Source organism: Podarcis filfolensis (genome assembly GCF_964270895.1).
Source record: "Podarcis filfolensis genome assembly, chromosome: 11".
NCBI classification, from domain to species: domain Eukaryota; kingdom Metazoa; phylum Chordata; class Lepidosauria; order Squamata; family Lacertidae; genus Podarcis; species Podarcis filfolensis.
In genome coordinates, this window is record NC_139613.1 from 341210 (window position 1) to 361912 (window position 20703).

The following is a 20703-nucleotide window of genomic DNA, read 5'->3' on the forward strand; positions in this document are numbered from 1 at the left end:
ACACAGTCACAAAAACAAATTAACCGAAAAAGCCTTAAAAACAAAAACGCAAAATAAATAGCAAAAACAAAAGTGTCAAACTTAATCCATTCTGGAAGTCCGTTTGACTTCCAAAATGTTCGGAAACCAAGGCACAGATTATGATTGGTGCAGGTGCCCTGGAAACAATAGCTGACAGCCACATTGGACGTTCAGATTCCAAAAAATGTTCGAAAACAGCAACACTTCTAGGTTTTCGGTGTTTGGGAACCAAGGCATTTGAGTACCAAGGCACCACTGTACAGAAATGCAAGCGCCTTTAATCCAGGGGTCAGCAAGGTTTACCTCACCTGGGCCGGTTCACTCCAGCTGAGATCCCTCCGTGGGCCAGATTATGTGTGTGCCTGCGATTTCCGGCGTCTGCGTCCACACAGACGCGATTTCCGGCATCACGGAAGTGAGTCCTTGCACCACGCTGCGCCGGTTTAGCGCAGCGCGTGGGGACTCGCCGAGCGGGAGGCTCGGTTCGGGGGGGGGCTCGTGGGCCGGTTAAATGACCCCCATGGGCCGCTTGTGGCCCATGGGCCTTAGCTTGCCTACCCCTGCTTTAATCCTTTCCTCCTTTCACCTGCTGACGTGTGCCTTTGTTCCTTTTGCCTGTGTCTCTGAGTCACCTGTGTCCCTCTTCGGCAAGAGAGGGCTTGTCTCTGTTAGGATATAGTTCCGATCCACCTTAAAAAGGAATAGGCATGACTGCTGTGTGTCACATGCCTGTTTACTTCCAGCACAGATCTGCTGGGAACTTCCATTTGTATATTGCTTTTGCTTTTAGCTGTTTTGCTGGAGACGAATGGAAGCAGACATGTTTTTTCCTTTGTTCCTGAACTATGCTGAATAAATGCTGTAAATATGCTTACACATTTCTCTGTCCACCACTTCTGCTGTGAGAAGATTTATGCACGGGTCTCTAAACGTATCTGAGGCTCTTGTCGCTGATAGATGCTGTTCCAAGGGAGACCGGTGACCGTCCGGCTGCCGGCCGGTGGCTGGAGCCAGCTGGAGGTCTGCCTGATGCCCCCATCTCCCCGGCAGCATCCCAGCAGTCTCCAGGTGTCCATCCTGCCTGTGGCTGCCTTGCGTTTTGGGGGCGTCTCCTGGGGACAGGGCTCCCCCTGCCTCTGCCTGAGCCCCCTCCCTCTGTGCGCTTCCTCCCTCAGTCATCTACATCTGTGGGCCGCTGGAGATGCTGCACCAGATCCTGCGCCTGGCGCATTACGAGAGCATGACCCTGGGAGACTACGTCTTCTTCTACGTGGACGTCTTTGGAGAGAGCCTGCGAGCAGAGGGCAACCGGGAGGCGGGCAAGCCCTGGCAGAGCAAGGAGGGCCAGGACCCAGGAGGCCTCCAGGAGGCCTTCCGAGTAAGTCCAGCGGCGGGGGGGGGGGGGGACCAAAGAATCATAGAGTTGGAAGGGACACCCTGAGGATCATCTAGTCCAACAAGAAGATGTAGGCCATGATGAAGGCTGGTCCTGGGGCTTCAGGGCCTGCTCAGGAGGGAGTCCAATGGGTGCATCAGATGATATGACTTAATCTTAAAGACAAGAGTACCTCTGAGCAGGCACAGAGGGCTCTCCTCTTGGGGCTTTAAGCAAGGCCAGCTGTCTTCTGCTGCCAATCTGCAATTTTGGACCAGTATGAAGTAAGCAGCACATAGCACACAAAACACTACCAAACCATTCTACGTTCTAAATCTTATATTAATAATCCAAAAATTGAGAGAACAAGGTACAAAATCTGCTACAAAAGCCACAAACAGAAAACATTCAAATTGTGTCCAAAAGGAAGATTCAGTCTTTATAGTTCCTTTAGCCAGGCTCCTGTAGATATCAACAAAGGGAAGTTTGATCAAACAAAGTGTCAGCGATGTTATGCTCATGGGTTAGATATCAATAATCCAATGCCACTGTCAACGAAGATGTAACATCACCGACACTTTGTACCTTGTTCTCTCAATTTTTGGATTATTAATATAAGATACAGAACGTAGAATGGTTTGGTAGTGTTTTGTGTGCCGCTTATGTGCTGCCTACTTCATACTGGTCTATAACGAGAATTGGCAGCGTAGGTTCATTTCTTCAGTATCTGCAATTTTGGGCAGAGCTTTTGGGGTGAGTTAAGAAGACTGGTCCACCCTGGCCCTCCTTTGAGTAACCCCAGACTGCAGGTACTTTTGGCTGGTCAGGTTCAGTTGGGCACCTTCACTGAGGGTGAGAAGGCAGCCGGGGGCCCAGTTTGCCTAAGGAGCTGAGAGAGGGGAGGAAGGCCTGGCCTGGAGCTGGAGCTGGAGCTGGAGCTGGAGCTGGAGCTGGCAGGGCCACGTGCCCCCCCCCCCACGGTTTAGGCCTTGTGTGCTGACTCCTCATGGGCGCCTCTGTATAGGGTGACCGGGTGCCAGAGGTTGGGTGGCCATCCATCATGGATGCTTTAGCTGCAATTCCTGCATCACAGGGGGCTGGACTAGATGACCCTTGGGGTCCCTTCCAACTCCGCCATTCACATCCCCTTGCCTCTCTTGCAGACGGTACTGGTGATCACCTACCATGAGCCCCAGAACCCAGAATACCAGAGTTTCCAGAGCCAGCTGATCCTTCGTGCTCGGAGGGAGTCCAACGTGGAGCTCAATGACTCGCTGGTAAGTCGTCGTCCCCCCCCCCGTCGCGTCCCCCCAGCTCCCCATCTGGAGGAGAGACAAGCCCACACTGTGGGGCCAAAGGCTTTTTCCCTGGCCAGGGGGCTGGGCTTGGGGGCTGCTGGAGGGGGGCACAGAGGGACTGGCTTCAGAGCAGGGGGCAGGCAGGCAGGCAGGCACCCCCCGTGGCCTGGGCTTTGAGGTGAGGGCCTTTGCCAGGCTGAGGGGAGGTGCTCCAAACGGGGAGCCAAAGATTAAGAGAAAGAGGGTGCTGTGGGTTTGTGGGGGATCTTCTTTACGGCTTGCGCTGGGCAGCATTTTTGGGCAAGCAGAAGAGGCAGAAGAGGCTGGCTCCAGCGTCTGTGGCAGAAGGACCAGTCAGGCGCCACTCAGCATGGAAAGGGTCACAGGGCAGCCGTGAAAGGGATTTCTGGGAGGGACCCCCCAGGAGCTGAGGAGCATCTGGTGCCTCCAGGGAGGGTGAGCTAAACGTTCCCCGGCCAAGATGCTGATAATGGGCCTTCAGAGACAGAGGGGAGCCAGTCGAGGGGGCAAAGGCAGCCGATGGGACCGTGTAGTGCAATGCCCCCAAGCATTATTACTGTATTTTTAGAATGGGTTAGTCTTCTTATGCAAAAAAAGAAATGTCCCAAAGCGATTTGACAGCAAAATAAAATGCAAACAGACAGAAAAGTGAATGAAAAGCCAAATGATGTCATTTAAAATGACGTGTCTTCCTGTGTTCTTGCCGGCCAGCGTGACCTGTGAGTTTCTGGGGATGCCTGCATTCATAGTTTAATAGAATTGTATAGTTGGAAGGGAGGCCGGGGGTCATCTAGTCCAGCCCCCTGCAATGCAGGAATTGATATCCTTAATTAAAAAAACACCACGTTATTAATATTGCTATGTTATCAGTGCTTCATGAGGGTTTTCCGCAGAGTCAGTATGGCTTAAGGAATTTATCTCCAATGGAAATTCCAAACCAACCAAAATAATTGGGGGACGGAGATGTGAGTCACTTTCCAACGAGGAAAAGCTAAAAGTGTTTTGGGCTTTTGGGTTTAGAAAGAAGGAAGCAAGACAAAATGAGAGGTGTTTATCAGCACAGTGTGGGGAGAGCGGGGGCTTTCTGCCTGCCTGCCCTCCGGGGAAGCCCAGAACTCAGCTCTCCCTCAGAGATGCTCCTCCCAGCATCTTTGTGTTGTTTCTTCTTGTGTGCAGGAGGAGAGTCACCGGCTGGCTGGGGGTCCCTGAGTCCCTGGGACTGGGGGTGAATTGAGCCAAGGTCTGCCCCCTTTGGCCACACTTCCTATGCCTTGCAAAGGGGTCCTGGGCAGCCCTTCCCTCTCCCTGTCCACTCACGTACCAGGATGAATGTTGTTGTTGTCGTCGTTACATTTACCGCATTTTTCGCACTATAAGATGCACCTTTTCCCTCCTAAAAAGTAAGGGGAAATGTGTGTGCGTCTTATGGAGCGAATGCAGGCTGCACAGCTATCCCAGAAGCCAGAACAGCAAGAGGGATTGCTGCTTTCACTGCACAGTGATCCCTCTTGTTGTTCTGGCTACTGAGATTCAGAATATTTTTTTTTCTTGTTTTCCTCCTCCAAAAACTAGGTGCGTCTTGTGGTCTGGTGCATCTTATAGAGCAAAAAACACAGTATGCGCATCTCACAGCTTGTGCAGGATAGGTGATTGGCTGGTAGCTCTGGGAGCCTTCCCAACATGTGACTGGAAAGAGAAAAGGGGAACAGCTGGCTGTGAATGGGCTTGCGGGGGGGGTGTGCTCCTCCTCCTCTGTTTTCCCATGAGTGGCAATGGGTGCCAAGTGTTGGGCTGCTGGTCCCGATGGCTCTGCCTGCCTCCAGAATCAGAGGCTGCAATGCTTCCAAACGCCCATTGCTGGAAACCCCAGGAGAGGAGAGGGCTGCTCTCGGGCTCCAATCCTGCTTGCTGCTTTTCCAGAAGAGGCATCTGGTCCGCCCCTGTGAAAACAGGATGCTGAGCTAGATGGGCCGCTGGTCAGATGCAGCAGCCTCCTCTCCTGCTCTTGTGGTGGGGGAGGCGATGACGAGAGTCCTGATCTGGGACAGGATGTTGCAAGCTTGATAAAGATCAGCTGCAGAGAGGACCAGTCTGGAGAGCCTCTTTCTCCCGCCTGCCTTGGAAGACGGAGAGGGACTTCTGTGCCAGATGCAGGGACACAAAGCCCACCGTTCTTGGGGTGAGGAGCTGAGTCTTTCCCTCCCCATCCCCGGAAGGGGAGGAACAGAAGCTCTCCTCCCCAAGGTGTGTGCCTGGAGGGGAGACCTCAGAGCTTGGGCCAAGCCAGGCCCATCTGCACCCATCTTTGCTGACAGGAAGCTGCCCCCCCTGCATTGCTGTTCCTATTTCCAGGCTTCCTCTCCTCCCTCCCCCGCCTGCCTCCCCAGGGAATTCCTGAGAATCAAGTCAGAGTCCAAGGAGGGATCCTCAGAGGGACCCTGTTCAGGTCCTCCGCTCTGCCAGGGAGCTCACTGCGTGACCCGTGACCCTCTCTTGGACTGACCCACCTGGCAGGGCGGTTGTGAGGAGAGCATGGGGGCACTCCCTGCCCATTGCTGAGCCATGGGGTTCTGGGAGGAGGAAGGCAAGGTGAGAAATAAATAGGGAGGCCAAGAAGAGTCAGAGGAAGAAAAGTGGGGTGCTGTCAGCTATACAAAGAGGCAGTGATAGAAACTCAGATATATAAGCTAGGTGTCAAATGGCTCCTTAAAGCAGGGTTATGGTTGCCAAAATGGAATATCTGGTTGTCATTTTGGGGCAAGATAGCTCTAAAGTCTTATTTTTCAAATGATGGACTAACTGATTGATTATCAGTTAAACATCTGGCTAGTTCAGATGACAACCTTGAGCTAGGTTAAGAATTTTGAGAACTTAATTTTGGTCGCAAGTGGCAGAGAGCCGGGTGCAAAATGTGCCTGGCTAATTTTGAACACTGCAAAGAGGGTGTGGTGGGAATCTGGAGGAGAAGAAATTTTCTTCCTCAGGGGCCATTTGCTGAAACCATAGAATGGCAGAGCTGGAAGGCATCCGAAATGTCATCACGTACAACTGCCTGCGATGCAGGAATCACAGATAAGGATTCCAAAGTGCAGCCCTTCTTCTCTGTAAAAATAGACATTTTGGTTGGGATGGAAGGGGCGTGGAACTGGGATGCCCGAGAGGAAGTCCCTGTGCCTGAAGGGGGATTCCTTCCGTGGGACATTCCTGCGACTTCTTCTGAACTTGGCCAACGGTGAGGGCATAAGGAGACAGCTGCTGTGTCCCTTGGGTGCTGGTCCCACTTGACCCCCAGGGCCTGAGAGGGATGGAGGCTGGACAAGGCTCCTCCAGATCCACCGCTGAGTCCCAGGGGCTGGTGGGGCTTTGGGGGCTGGGCCTCTGACAAGGCTGTGGGAATGTTCAGGGAGGCGGGAGAGGATATATTGTTTATTAATATCCTTCCTAACTTGTGCTAGCAAGTTCCTTTACTTAGCAGAGTTTCACATTCCCCTTTTAAATGCACAGCGGATAGCTGGTTGCAGGCTTGTGTAAGCCTCTCACTATTAGGTTCCTGGTAAGTTCCCTTAGATCCCTCTTAAAAGAATAAACACATGACAATCTTGTGTAAAGTATATAAAAGAAGTTTACTCACATTATCAGTTCACAGTTGGATCCCTGAAGGCAGACTTGGTTACAAAGGATATACATGTGGATCTACCCCATATAGGGGGTTAATCCCAGTGACTGCAGACTGGCAGCCACTGCAGTTCACACGACAAAAGGAAGACGGAAAAGAGGGAGGTTTTGCTTTTGTTACCTGCACAGGTAAGGTCACACCTACCTCTAGTCACATGCAAAAGGAAGTATGTCCCAGCCCAGGAGGAAACAGGAAGTTCCGACTGGCTGGACCCAACATCCCCTTGCATGTCCACTCTAGGAAAACAAGGAATGTTGTACTTGACTGCTACTTATATATCACATCCCACAAAGGCTGGTGGTGGCCATGATGAGAGTCTCCAGCTGCCTCCTGGCTGGGCCTGGCACCTGCCTCTGCTTGTGGGCCTGCAGATCCTGCCTTCAATCCCACCCACGCCCTGTTTCCTTTCTCTCTGTCCCCCCATGGCAGAAGAACCTTGTGGCCGGCTGCTTCCACGACGGGCTCCTCCTCTACGCCATGGCCCTGAACGAGACGCTGCAAGAGGGCGGCACCAAGCGCAACACCAGCCGCATCCTGGAGAAGATGAAAGGGCGCAAGTTCCAGGGTAACTGGGTGCTGGAGGCCGGTGGGGCAGGGCGGGGCGGGGCGGGGGGCCTGTGGGAGGCAGCTGGCCTGAGCCAGGACAAGGCAGGCAGGGGCGGGCTCTCGCGCTCGGAATGGGTCCCCAGAGCGTGGTGATGTGGGAAGGTTCAGGGTGGCAGGAGAGGATATAGTGTTTATTAATATCCTTCCTAACTTGCGCTAGCAAGTTCCTTCACTTAGGAGAGTGCATTCCCCTTTACACAGCAAAAAGCTAGTTGCAAACTCGTGTGAGTTTCTTAAGACAATACACAATTCAGTCTGGCTTGTCCAGATTGAAATGTCTTCTAATATTTTCCTAGTAAGACCCCTTGAATCCCTCCTGAAAGAATAAAGATACCGCAGTCTTATTCATAAGCGATAAAAAGAAAGTTTACTCACGATCAGGCAGAGCACAGTGTGATCCCTGAAGGCCGGCGTAAGGCTTAAAGTTACATACAAACAGGTTTACCCCATAAGGGAGATTTACCTAGTGACTGCAGGTAGCCGTCCAGCAGTTCACAGGACAAAAAGAGGAAACAGGGAGGTGTGCTGCGTAACTCGTCCTTTTGTTACCTGGACAGGTGAGGTCACGCCCACCTTTTATCACATGCAAGGAAGGATGCTCCAGCCAGGAGGAACAGGAAGTTTCGACTGGCTGGACCAAACATTCCCTTACATGTCTTCTCTACAAGGAATGTTGTACTTGACTGCTCCCAGTGGATTACATCCTACAGATGACAAGGCAGGAGGCCATCTCTTCCTCCTCCTCCTCCTCACCCGCCATGTTTCATGAGCAGCAATGGGTGTCAAGTGGCTGCTGGGAAAGTTGAGCTACTAGCCAAGGCGACTCTGCTCTCCCTCCATGATCAGAGGCTGCCGTGCTTCTGAACACCAGTTCCTGGAAGCCACAGGAATGGAAGTGTAGAATGGTAGAGCTGGAGGGGACCCCAAGGGTCATTTAGTCTAACCCCATGCGATGCAGGGATCACAAAGGAAGCATCCCTGACAGATGGCCATCCAGCCTCTGCTTGGAAACCTCCAAGAAAGGAGAGTCCCATGGGGCATCATGTTGGCCATTGCGAGAACAGGGTGCTGGACGGGATGGGCCCCCTTTGCTTCATTCTGTGGGATCTCCTTACACTCTTATTGTGGTAAGAAAATAGATCACCGTGACCCATGTGTGTAGGGGAAATTTTAAAATATCAACTGGATACCTGGATTCAAAACACGGGGCTTTACACACTTTCCAGTGTGTTACTTACAAATTCCAAGGTCTGATTCGTGCATTATTCCTGGCAGCAACAAGAAGAACGCAGGTAGAGAAGTCTTGGGTAAAAAATACAGATGGCTTCAAATACATGCTCTAAGCTTGGAGCACTAGGTTACATGGCGAGAAGAGAATGTGAGGGACAGAAAGAGAAGGCTTCACTTCCTCTCTCTCCAGTGAAAAGGGGGCGTGACCCACCTGAGTCTAGGAACACAGCTCTGTGATCTTAACCCTTTTCTGCACTAGCTAGCACTTGTGCATAGTTGTGTTTGACTGCCCCCCACATAAAGCCTTCTCTTTTTCCTGCCCCCCTCCTGCCCACAGGGGTCACTGGGACAGTCAGCATGGATGACAACAATGACCGTGACACAGACTTCAACCTGTGGGCCATGGCGGATGTGGAGAGTGGCAAATTCCAGGTGTGAGCGGGAGCAAACAAGCAGTGTGGAGAGGGTGACGCCAGAGTGGGTCGGGGATGGAGGGCGAACCAAACAGGTGCCAGGGAGGAGTCCTCTGGGGAGAAGTAGGGCTGGATCTGGTCCTCGGTTTGGAATGCCTGCCTTTGGGGCAGGGCAAGAGGGGGCTGGCGGCCCACATGGGTATGTTGGAGCGAGGCAGGGAACCTCTGCCCACGTGAGCCAAACTCTTCCCCCTCTCCCCACAGGTAGTGGGGCACTATGTGGGAGCAGAGAAGCAGATGAACTGGCTGGGAGCCATCCCCTGGGTGAAGGGGGCACCGCCGCTGGACAACCCCCCCTGCTTTGACATGGACGACCCCTCCTGTGACAAAAGTGGGTGCATCTGGTCCCCCGAGGGCTGGCCCTCCCACCTCATTGCACCCCAAGCCTGAGGGTGGGGGGCGGCCACCTCCCACCTTCCGTAGAGCTGCCCACTGGGCTATTGCTGCCCCTTTTGCCACCCCCCCAGATAGGCAGCATTGCCCCCCAAACTATGTTTCAGCGCTTCCAGCTGGCCAAAGCGGATCTCCCTCCTGAGGGAATTCTGGCCAGGTATGCCAGGATCCTACCCCTTGGTGCCACTCTGCCACTGTCCTTCCAGGTCCCCTCAACACGCTGGCCATTGTGGCGCTGGGCGCGGGACTCACCTTCCTCATGTTTGGCGTCTCCAGCTTCCTGATCTTCAGGTGAGTGAGCCCCAGGTGAGAGTCTCCTGGGCCAGGTGCACGGGAAGGTGGGCGGCGGGAACGAGGGAGACCCAAGGTGCTCAGGCAGAGCGCAGTCTGCTGTCCAGGGGTGGCAAGGACCCCCCCCCTCCCGACAGGTGGGGCTGAAACGCCACAGCTTGGTTCTGTGCCCACCTGGCTTAGCTCAGATGCTTTGGCTCAGCCGAATGTTTCCACTGCACTGGCCCCCCCCCCCCCCGCATTCTGGAGCTGCCACAAGTGGGGAGGAGAACCAGAGCCCCAGAGTGGTTCTGTGAATTGCACTCGAGCCCTTGCAGCTGCTCAGTACGCTAAACATTGCTTGGCTGTTGCCAGCTGGCTCAGTAGCTCTGGACCTGCTCTGGGCAAGGGTTGCCCCCCCCACCCCGTGACCTTCTCCAAGGACAAGCGGTCTCTCCTTCCTGGCCCTCAGTGTATGCCTGGCCTGACCGACTGGTCCACTCCAATGCCCTGCCAGTCCCAGAACATGTGAAAGGATGGCAGAGCAGAGAGGGATTCGGAGCATGTACAGAGTGCTTTCAAAATGGCCACTGTGGAACCACAGCCAGGCCTCAGCAACACACCTTCATTTCTTCTGTGAGTCATTCCAACCCAGCCTCACACCTGGGACTCCAGAGCAGACAGCAGGACTGTGGGAGACTGAGTGAGGATTAAATCCGTAGATTAAAATTTAAACCACCCACCCCACGTGTGTGGGAGAAAGACAGAAAGCAGAAACACTTCCATGTTTGGCAACTTATTGAATCTTAGGAATTGGTTAGGGATACCTTTTCATTGTGTTCTGCTGCCCTTCCCCCTCTTCTCCCCTTTTGCAGAGAATGAACCACGTTGCTAGTAAGATAAGCCAAAAAAGTTTACTTACGTTTCGACGCAGGCAGCAAAGACAGCAAAGTAATAGGCAGAAAAATACTTCTAAGTTACAGTAAAATAAAAGTTGGTAGTGTCAAAATAGGGTGTGTGTGTGTTTGGCTGGAGCTCTCAGACACACGTCTGCCTAGCTTGGAAGAATGGTGGGAAGACAGAGTCTCCTCAGAGGCAGAAGGAAGTGCAAGGGACTATCTCCTTTGTTCCAGAATTCCCGACCAGAGGAGGCAAAGGAAGCGACTCTCTGCGTACTAACCCTGTGCTTTAGCAAAACATGCATTTGGGATTTGGCTGCAAAGCCTTTTAGCACTTGTTAGCCAGGACGCCTGAGCAGAGCCTCCATGTTGAAAAGCAGTCTACCTCTGAGTAGGAGAGACAAACCATGTGTGCAGTGGCAGCTTGGTGGGCTTCCCAGAGGAGGCATTGTGGGGTGGGGCTCCTTTGAGGGGAAAAGGGAGGCTGGATTTGCAGTGGGCGGGGCTCACCTTGGTCTGACTCCTCCCCCTTCCTCCCCAGGAAGCTGATGCTGGAGAAGGAGCTGGCCAGCATGCTGTGGCGGATCCGCTGGGATGAGCTCCAGTTCGGGAGCTCAGAGCGCTACTACAAGGGGGCTGGGAGCCGCCTCACTCTCTCCCTGGTGAGTCCCGTTGGAGCCCCATGGTCTTCCCAGAGACACCCCCCCACTGCCCTGGGGCCCTCCAAGCCCCCACCCTCTGCTCTTCCTTCCTCCCCAGCAGCCATCTCCCCCCCCCACCCTCCCGCTCTGGCCTGGGCAGATGCCCAGCTGGCACACACAAACACACAGCTGCCCAGCTTTTGCCATTCAGGCAGGTGACTCTCTGTCTTCTCTCTCCCCCGTCCCAAGCGTGGCTCCAGTTACGGCTCCCTGATGACAGCACATGGCAAATACCAGATTTTTGCCAACACTGGACTCTTCAAGGTGAGTGTCTTGCTTTTTGGCCCTCCTTCCTATCTATTGGGGGCTCAAGTTTTGGGGAACGGTGACGTGGGGGTCCCATCCCTCCCCCTTTCTCCCTCTGACCCCTCTTCTTCTCGGCCAGGGGAACGTCGTGGCCATCAAGCACGTCAACAAGAAGAGGATTGAGCTGACCCGCCAGGTCCTCTTCGAGCTGAAACACGTAGGTACCTGCCATGGGGTGGGGGTGGGGGGAGAAGCCAAGCTGGGGTGGGGGATGACTTGGGGGGCCTAGCCTGGCTCCAGCAGGGGTTGAGCCCAGAACTACACCGAGAGCATGTTTGTTGCCTGGGCTGCCACTGCCCCTTTTGGACCAAGCTGTCTTTAAGCATAAGAACAGAATCACAGAATCATAGCGTTAGAAGGGATCCAGGGGTCATCCATCCCAACCCCCTCCAGTGCAGAAATCTCAACTCAAGCATCCAAGACAGATGGTCACCCAACCTCCACTTTAAAAGCTCCAATGAAGGAGAGGTCCACAACCTCCTGAGGGAGTCGTGCTGGATGAGGCCAATGGCCCACCTGGTTCAGCATCCTCTTCTCACCATACGGACCTAGCAATCGAGATAGACTGCCTCTGGGTCTGGAGGTTCCATAAGAGACCACGAAGAGCCAAAGGGGGCCCATCTGGTCCAGCCTCCCAGGGGCCAACCAGATGCCTCCAGTGGGAAACCCTCCAGGAGGACCTGGGCACAGGAGCAGCCCTCGCCCTTCCCTTGGTTTCCAGCAACTGGAATTCAGACGCATTCAGAGGCCGACCACAGCCAGCCTGGCTCAGAGCCATTGATCTCTCTCTCCCCGATGGAATTTGTCAAATCCCTGTTTAAAGCCCTCTTGGTTGGTAGTGCCGGATTGACGTATAAGCTAAACAAGCTATAGCTTAGGGCCCCACTCTCATGGGGGCCCCAAATTTTTTTAAAGGAAAAAAACCTGGATGCACTTTGAGAAAATGCATATTTTGTTATGTGCAAATGGCTTGAGATACCTACTGGGTCCATAAATTAGCATATAGCATATATATTCAGGGACGCGGGTGGTGCTGTGGGTAAAACCTCAGCGCCTAGGACTTGCCAATCGCATGGTCGGAGGTTCAAATCCCCGCGGCGGGGTGCGCTCCCGTCGTTCGGTCCCAGCGCCTGCCAACCTAGCAGTTCGAAAGCACCCCCAGGTGCAAGTAGATAAATAGGGACCGCTTACCAGCAGGAAGGTAAACAGTGTTACGTGTGCTGTGCTGGCTCGCCAGATGCAGCTTGTCACGGAGGCCACGTGACCCGGAAGTGTCTGCGGACAGCGCTGGCTCCCGGCCTCTAGAGTGAGATGAGCGCACAACCCTAGAGTCTGGCAAGACTGGCCCGAACGGGCAGGGGTACCTTTACCTATATGTATTCAACACAAAAAACAGTGACAATTTGTTGTTGACAAAGAACAGCTGGACATAGAAAGGGCCCCATTACCTTCAGCAGCTTAAAGGTAAAGGCAAAGGGACCCCTGACCATTAGGTCCAGTTGTGGCCGCATCTGGGGTTGTGGCACTCATCTCGCTTTACTGGCCAAGGGAGCCGGTGTACAGCTTCCTGGTCATGTGGCCAGCATGACTAAGCCACTTCTGGCGAACCAGAGCAGCACACGGAAACGCAGTTTACCTTCCTGCTGGAGCGGTACCTATTTATCTACTTGCACTTTGACATGCTTTCGAACTGCTAGGTTGGCAGGAGCAGAAACCGAGCAACGGGAGCTCACCCCGTCGCGGGGATTCAAACCGCCGACCTTCTGATCGGCAAGTCCTAGGCTCTGTGGTTTAACCCACAGCACCACCTGCGTCCCTCTTCAGCAGCTTAGGGCCTCATCAAACCTAACTCCGGCCCTGGTAGCCATCACTACCTCCTGCAGGGGAGAGTTCCACAGTTTAGCAGTGCAGTCCTCCCCTCCTTATATGTGTGCCTGTGGGCAGATGGAGGAGGGAAGGATGGCACCAGGAGACAGGATAAAGGCATGGGCCACATAAACCAGCCTTTGCCAACTTGGTGCGCTCCTTCACGGCCGACAGATTTTCTACCTACCTGTCTCTGCCCATCTGCAGATGCGGGACGTGCAGTTCAACCACTTGACGCGCTTCATCGGGGCCTGCATTGACCCGCCCAACATCTGCATTGTGACCGAGTATTGCCCCCGGGGCAGCTTGCAGGTAAGGAAGCACCTGGGCACAGGTGTGTGTCTGTTCCCTGCATGGCTGCAGCCGGGGAAGAAGTGGGAGGTCATGGTGAGCATTGGCTGCTGTGCCTCTGGCCCCCTCCTGGGGGGTACAGTGCCCTCCCCAACCCCCCAGTGCTGTGGGAGGGGCTGTTTTCATGTGGGGGCAACAGCTAACTGCCGCTCTGCTTCATCTCCCCTCCCTACGTCCCCCGACAGGACGTCCTGGAGAACGAGAGCATCAACCTGGACTGGATGTTCCGCTATTCGCTCATCAATGACATTGTCAAGGTGGGGGGCTCGGGAGGTGGCAAGAGGAGCCCCACAACCAGGCTTGATGGGGGAAATGCAGCTGCCCTCTGAAAAGAGAGGAGCCCCCCAGAGCCTGAAAAGGGACAGACTGGGCAAATAGCCTCTTTGCTGGGGGCTCCAGCCGCTGCCAGGATGGCACCCCACAGTGGGGCCTCTCTGCCCTCCAGCTCCATCCTGGCCAGCAGCACCAGTATCTCCCAAGCCTTTCCTTGGTTTGGGTCCCTCTGCTAAAACCTTCTCCTCTAAGTCCCGCCCCCACATGCTCGATCATTGCAGGAGCTGCCACTCACCTGTGTGGGTCGTGGGGCCTGCCCTGGCCTTGCGCCTCCTGCCTTGGGAGGAGAGTGGGTGCCCCTTGTTGCTTCTGCTTCACCTGCGGGGCCTTCTCAGCAGCCTCCCCCTCTCTGCCTGACACAGGGCATGGCTTTCCTGCACAACAGCATCATTGGCTACCACGGAAGTCTCAAGTCGTCCAACTGCGTGGTGGACAGTCGCTTCGTTCTCAAGATCACGGATTATGGCCTGGCTAGTTTCCGGCAGAGCAGTGAGAGCGAGGGCAACCATGCCCTGTATGCCAGTGAGTGTCCTTCCCACCCTGGCGGCAGGACGTGCCATCTCCTGCCTTGCCCCCTTTCCTCCAGACCAGCGAGGGCCTTCTCTGCTGCCCTCTCTGGGCTCAGCGAGTGCCCACACTGCCAGGTTGAGGGGTCCCCACCTCCACTACTTGGGCTGGTCTTTGCCATTGGGAGCGGAGGTGGGAGCCCCTGGCCTCCTGACCCCCCTCCTCCTTTCCTTTATTTTCCCCCTACCCCCCAGAGAAGCTGTGGACGGCCCCAGAGCTGCTGCAAAAGGGGCCTCTGGTCCTCTCCCCACTGGCCATGCAGAAGGCCGATGTCTACAGCTTTGGGATCATCCTTCAGGAGATTGCGCTGCGCAACGGAGCCTTCTACATCGAGGGCATGGACCTCAGCCCCAAGGGTGAGGGGAGAGGGAGAAGGCGAGCCCCACCCCTGGCCCATGGGGGGGGGCGGTGGCAGAGGTGGCAGTGACAACCACCACGGGGTCCTTGGGTGTTATCTCATGAGCGGGCAGGAGACCCCCTCACAAAGTTGGCCACCCTTGGACCACAGCCCATCCTGGGGGTGTGTCCTACCTGGGAGGGATGCTCCACTTGCCACACCTCAGCATCCCCCAGGTATCATGCGTGGCACTTGTCCCAGCAGCTGGGGAGAAAGCCTTCCTGATCTGGGGGGGGGGGTCCTCCCCTCGCCCCACCAGGCCTTGTGTTTAGAGGGGACAATGCTCACAGCTCCAATTGCAGGGGAGACACGACTGGCTCTTATGCTGGAAGCACATGCACGTTTCTGTGTGAGCAAAAGAAGATGGGGGCAAGCACTGGCGACCTGTTCTGGGTCTGTCCCGAGACCCCTGCAAAGCCCCCGTTGCTCCACCTGCCTGCTCTTCAGGTCTCCCCACAGGCTCCCTTGGGATCAGAGCCTTTGGCCTCGGGAAGAGGAAGGAGCACGTGCAGCATCACTTGATGGTGATCACGTCTGTCGCCGCTGCTGCTGACCACCCAGGGTGACCCCTCCCCTATTTTGTCTCCCCCGCATCTCCCTCCGACACCCGCAGGGTGCTCATCACGCCCACATCCTCATTGTCTCCGTGGCCCAGTCACCCATTCCGCCCCCCTCACCCGCCCCATAACAGCCTCCCACAGGCCGGCCGTGCCCCCACCCCCTCCACCCGGCCTGCGCGTTCACTCCCCCCACTCGCCCTCCCCACCCCGCAGAGATCGTGCAGAAGGTGCGCAACAGCCAGAGGCCCCACTTCCGCCCCACGGTGGACCTGCGGCTGCACAGCGAGGAGCTGGCCCTCCTGATGGAGCGCTGCTGGGCGCAGGATCTGACCGAGCGGCCCGACTTCGCCCAGATCAAGATCTTCATCCGGAGGTTCAACAAGTGGGTGCTGGTCGCATCTTTGTTATGGGGGGCAGGCCTTTGTTTGGAGGGGGCAGAACCTCAGTTCGCTATGTATCGTACTTTTCCGTGTATAAGGCTAGGATTTTTTTTCCAAATAATTTTTATTAATTTTTAATTAATAACATTGCAATTAATAACATATCAAATATTGCTACATCATCTCCAGCTGATCCGGAGAAAGCCTTTCATTTTTGTTCCTGGGTTTCTCTGTTGTTTATTCCCAATATCACAGTTCCCCTTCTTATCATCGCAGTTCCTGGTATGGGACTTTTCCATCGTGATTAATGAATCCATATTATGTTGGCATGCAAGAGGAAATATTCTTGCTGTTGTTCTTATTCTTCAGTTGTTTTCCGGCGCAATCCCCCACTGGAAGGATTTTTTCTTAAAAAGTTATGTTAAAAATTGGGGGTCGTCTTTTACACAGATAGTGTATTCCCCCCCCCATTTTCTTAATTTGGAGTCCCCCCGAAAAGGGGGTGTCTTATACATGGAAAAATACGGTATTTCAATTCAATTTTATTGATGGGGGTGTGTGAGAGCAAAACACGGGGAAAGGGAGGCAGGTTCTGCTGCTGCAGCAGAGTCCGATCCCGGGCACCTCCAGGAGCCTCAGCCCATGTGGGTGGGGGGAGACCAGCCCCCACCCCGATGTGCCTGCGAAGCAGCCCCTGCCCCCCTCACCCGCACGTCCTGCCGCAGGGAAGGGAGCGCCAGCATCCTGGACAACCTGCTCTCTCGCATGGAGCAGTACGCCAACAACCTGGAGAAGCTGGTGGAGGAGCGCACCCAGGCCTACCTGGAGGAGAAGCGCAAGGCCGAGAACCTGCTCTACCAGATCCTCCCCCAGTGAGTCGCCTGGGGTGGGTGGGGGGCACTGGGGGGGGTGGAACGCGGACCCAGCCAGGCAGGCAGAGGGGGCGCCAGGCAAGTGCCAATTCATAGGTATAGATGCTGGATTAGTAAGCCAAGCAGATCTCCATCCAAATCCCCCGAAATAAATCCCTTGGCTAATTGGCACCTTGCCTGCCCACCCCACTTCCCTCTTCCGTTCAGCCCCCCCCCATTAATTAAATTTCCCTAATCAACTGCATTCCACCAGCCCCTCCCCCCATCTGTTACCTCTCAAAGCAGGGGCCATCCTACACTATTTCTCCAAAATATCCTACCTGGTAACCCAGGCTGCCCCCCCCAATTCAGTGGGGAGAAGATCTGGTGCCACTTGGAAGCTGGGGACTTGCCCTCGCCTGCCTGCCTGCTGCACTGAGGGAGATGCCCACCCCAGAGGCCCCCCCCCACCTGCCCACACAGTAATGGGTGCGCAGGGGTTGGGGGTCAGCCAGTGGCTCAGTGACTCACTTTGCGCGTGTGTCCCCCCCAGCTCAGTGGCTGAGCAGCTCAAGCGTGGCGAGACGGTCCAGGCCGAAGCTTTTGACTGCGTCACCATCTACTTCAGCGACATCGTGGGCTTCACCTCCCTGTCGGCCGAGAGCACCCCTATGCAGGTAGCGGGGGCGAGGGGGGCTGGGGTGGGGGCCCCTTGTCCCTGTCCCACTAGGCTGGCTGAGGGGGGGTGAGCTTGACCCCGCCCACACACCACAGCCACGCCCCCTCCCAGCAGCAGAGGGAGGCGGTTGGTGTCAGGGGATTGTAGGGCTGGAAGGGGGAGCCAAGGGTCATCCAGTCCACCCCCTGCAATGCCAGATGGCACACTTGGCTTGGACACCTTTGCAGTCCTGTCTTCAGCTTCAGTTAGGGTACCACACTGCTGCAGCAGGTGTCAGGAGTTCGTCCTACACTCGAGTAGGACCCTGGCAGAGACACATACCCAACTGGCATGTTCCCTCCCTCCTGGTCGATCGTTCGGGAGCTTCAAAAGCTTTCTTCTGCCTGAACATCACAGAGACTGATGCCAACAGACACCGGCACACTTAGGGATCCGCAGAGTCTGCGCAACTTGCATGACAAACCTCAGCAACTCAGGATTTTGGCTAATCTACTTCATTTACATATAAACACGCACGGAGCACTGCAGCATGGCTCCCTCCCTCTCTCTCTAGCATCAGACAGCAAAGAGAAAAAGAACAATAGTCCCACTTCATGGAACACAGGAACACAAACATCCTGTTTCCGTCACTTCCCACTCTGTGGGGTCAAAACATATACTGTCATGTGAAAGACAAAAATCCCATGACTGCAATCACGGAGCAGGAATTCTAACAGCAGGAAGGAAAATGATGTTTCCATGAGCTCTGGCTTCCGTCACAGTGTCTCGTTGAGCCAGAAGCGGTTTAGTCCTGCTGGTCACGTGACCCGGAAAGCTATCTGTGGACAAACCCCACAGGCTCCCTGAAAAGCGAGATGAGCGCCGCAACCCCAGAGTCACCTTTGACTGGACTCAACCATCCAGGGGTCCTTTTACCTTTATGACATGTTGCCTCCCTTGGATCAGGTGTAAAGGGGAAATGCCTCGGAAAGTGGTGGACCCTCCTTCAAGAGAGTTTGGGGGGACACCTGCCAGGGATTCCTCAGCTGTGAGTCCTGGGGGGTTAGGCTAGAGGACCTCTGGGGTCCCTTCCAGCCCTAAATTGATTTTTGAATTCTGAACTTCTTGTTGTTCACGTTTTATACTGTATTTTAGGCTGTTTTTTGTTGCATCAATTAAGTGGTTTAAATTTGCTGTTAGTCGCCCTGAGCCCGGTTTTCTGAACCGGGATGAGTGGGGTATAAACAAATTATTATTATTATTATTATTAATAATAATAATAATAATAATAATTACAATTCTATGACTCTAAGTAAAGCACATTGGGGACTCTGTAGTGAAAATCCCCAGGTGGCCCTATAGCGATATCTGTCTCCCCCTGGAAGCTCACCCCCCCCAGACTCCCTTGGCAACTCTGCCCCTTCTGCCCCCCATCTCTTCATTCTCCCCCAAGATCCCCCTCTGCCCCACTGCCTTGGCTCCCCCAACTTACCTGAGTGTCTCCCTCCCCAGGTGGTGACCCTCCTCAACGACCTCTACACCTGCTTCGATGCCATCATTGATAACTTTGACGTCTACAAGGTGGGTGCAAAACGTGCCCGTGGGTCCCGGCTGTTGAACCCAGAGCTGTCCCTCAACCCCCAAACTAGAGCCAGGATTGGACCATATAGCTGTAGGGCAGAGGGCCCCCCTCCCCACTTCTGGCCTGACAGGCTCACCCCGCAGGTGGAGACGATTGGCGACGCCTACATGGTGGTGTCAGGGCTGCCGGTCCGGAACGGGAAGCTGCACGCCCACGAGATTGTCCGCATGGCGCTGGCTCTCCTCGAGGCCGTCAAGACCTTTCGCATCCGGCACCGGCCCAACGAGCAGCTGCGCCTTCGCGTTGGCATCCACTCGGGTGAGTCCTGGCACAGCGGGGGCACCGGCAGCAGGTCCTTCACCGGAGGATTTTGAGCAGAGGTCGGGGGGGGGGGCTGTCTGTCAGGGACGCTTGCCGTTCTTGCATTGAAGAGGGTTGGTCTAGATGGCCCTCGGGGTCCCTTCAAACCCTACGATTCTAAGCTGCCGCCTCCCTTTGCCTGCCTGCAGGGCCTGTGTGCGCAGGTGTGGTGGGCCTCAAGATGCCCCGCTACTGCCTCTTTGGGGACACCGTCAACACAGCGTCGCGCATGGAGTCCAGTGGCGAGGGTGAGCCCCCTCTCCCCACCCCGCCCCCAACCTTGTTGAAGTTTCTGCTGCACAGCATTGCAGGGGGTGGACTAGAGGGCCTTTGGGAGCCCCCCAACTGCCGTTCTACGATTCCCCCACAACTGGTGTCCATCCTCCCTCTCTCCAGCCCAACGTGGATGCTGGCTGCCCCATACCTGTCTCTTCTGGCCCCGTTTTGGGAAGGAGGGGGCTCCCGCTGGCCCTGACCCCCCCCCGACCCCACTCCTACCCCTTGTGTCTTCCAGCCTTGAAGATCCATGTCTCCAGCACCACCAAGGAGAACCTGGACGAGTTTGGCTGCTTTGAGCTGGAGCTGAGGGGGGATGTGGAGATGAAGGTGGGGGTCTCTATCCTCCCTGGTTGGGCGGGAGGGGAAGCCGTGTGGCAGCCCCCCCCCGACCCTTGGCTCCCCCACCAGGGAGGAAAAGGTTGCTGTTCCTGGTCCTCCTGCCCTGCACCTTTGGGAGAGTTGTGGCAAGATGCTGGAAGCCACGACCCCCTCGGTTTCTGCTGGGGGAGGGGCATGGGTGGGTTTTTTGGGGGGAGGACGACCTGTCCCAGGGCTGAGCCTCTTCTTCTCCCCACGGCAGGGGAAGGGCAAGCTGCGCACCTATTGGCTGCTGGGCGAGAAGAAGAAGAACGTGGTCATCTGATGTGGCTCCTCCCCCTCCTGTGACTCCTCCCACTTACGGGTACCGGGCAGCAGGCTCCTCCCACCGCCAAGAGCCACCGAAACCCCCCTTTGCCTTGGAGCAATAAGGCCCCCCCACCCCAGCCATGAGAGACAGGCGGGCGGACCGAGAGAAGGAAGCACTTGGAGCCATATCGTCCCCCGGCCATGAGAGGAAAGCGAGAGAGAGAGGAAGAAGATGGGGCAGGATGAGAGCCCCCCCCTCAGGGGAATGTGCCCAGGGCTGGGTCTTGCCACCTCCTCCATCCCTTGCCCCCACCCAGACCAAGATGCGCCAGCAAGGAGGCCCAGGAGCCCACGGAGAGGCAGCGCACCTCTCGGAGCACGGATCAGCCCAGGCCGCTTGTGCTCCCCACGCCCAGCCGGGGGGCTGGCTGGTTCCTGACCCCCCCCCCCGCAGGTGGGATCCTGCGCCACAACTCAGCCGGCTGAGCCAACCCAGAGCGCCGCTGTTCCTCCCCCCTCCCTCCGGGTGTAAATATAGTGCAAAATATTTTGTCGAAATACAGACTTTTTAACCTGGGGCAGCCTTTGCGATTTGTCCGGGGCAGAGCAGGGGGCCGGTGGAG

The 20703-nt window shown here is 55.5% G+C and overlaps 1 protein-coding gene across 1 annotated transcript in view; it reads left to right on the forward strand.

Annotated features, from left to right (window-relative positions):
• The window catches only part of NPR2 (natriuretic peptide receptor 2), a 34785-nt gene extending 14128 nt beyond the window's left edge, over window positions 1–20657 (forward strand). Inside the window, exons 2-22 of the mRNA XM_083575567.1 lie at window positions 1197–1399; window positions 2560–2673; window positions 6821–6956; window positions 8565–8659; window positions 8905–9031; window positions 9300–9384; window positions 10804–10924; window positions 11153–11227; window positions 11349–11426; window positions 13343–13447; window positions 13672–13743; window positions 14182–14341; window positions 14581–14742; window positions 15557–15725; window positions 16449–16595; window positions 17128–17251; window positions 18745–18813; window positions 18958–19132; window positions 19324–19422; window positions 19689–19780; window positions 20034–20657. Coding sequence (XP_083431693.1) covers window positions 1197–1399; window positions 2560–2673; window positions 6821–6956; window positions 8565–8659; window positions 8905–9031; window positions 9300–9384; window positions 10804–10924; window positions 11153–11227; window positions 11349–11426; window positions 13343–13447; window positions 13672–13743; window positions 14182–14341; window positions 14581–14742; window positions 15557–15725; window positions 16449–16595; window positions 17128–17251; window positions 18745–18813; window positions 18958–19132; window positions 19324–19422; window positions 19689–19780; window positions 20034–20096 — 2471 coding nt within the window. The 3' untranslated portion in view covers window positions 20097–20657. The remainder of the gene's footprint in view (window positions 1–1196; window positions 1400–2559; window positions 2674–6820; window positions 6957–8564; window positions 8660–8904; window positions 9032–9299; window positions 9385–10803; window positions 10925–11152; window positions 11228–11348; window positions 11427–13342; window positions 13448–13671; window positions 13744–14181; window positions 14342–14580; window positions 14743–15556; window positions 15726–16448; window positions 16596–17127; window positions 17252–18744; window positions 18814–18957; window positions 19133–19323; window positions 19423–19688; window positions 19781–20033) is intronic.
• Window positions 20658–20703: the final 46 nt, after the last annotated feature.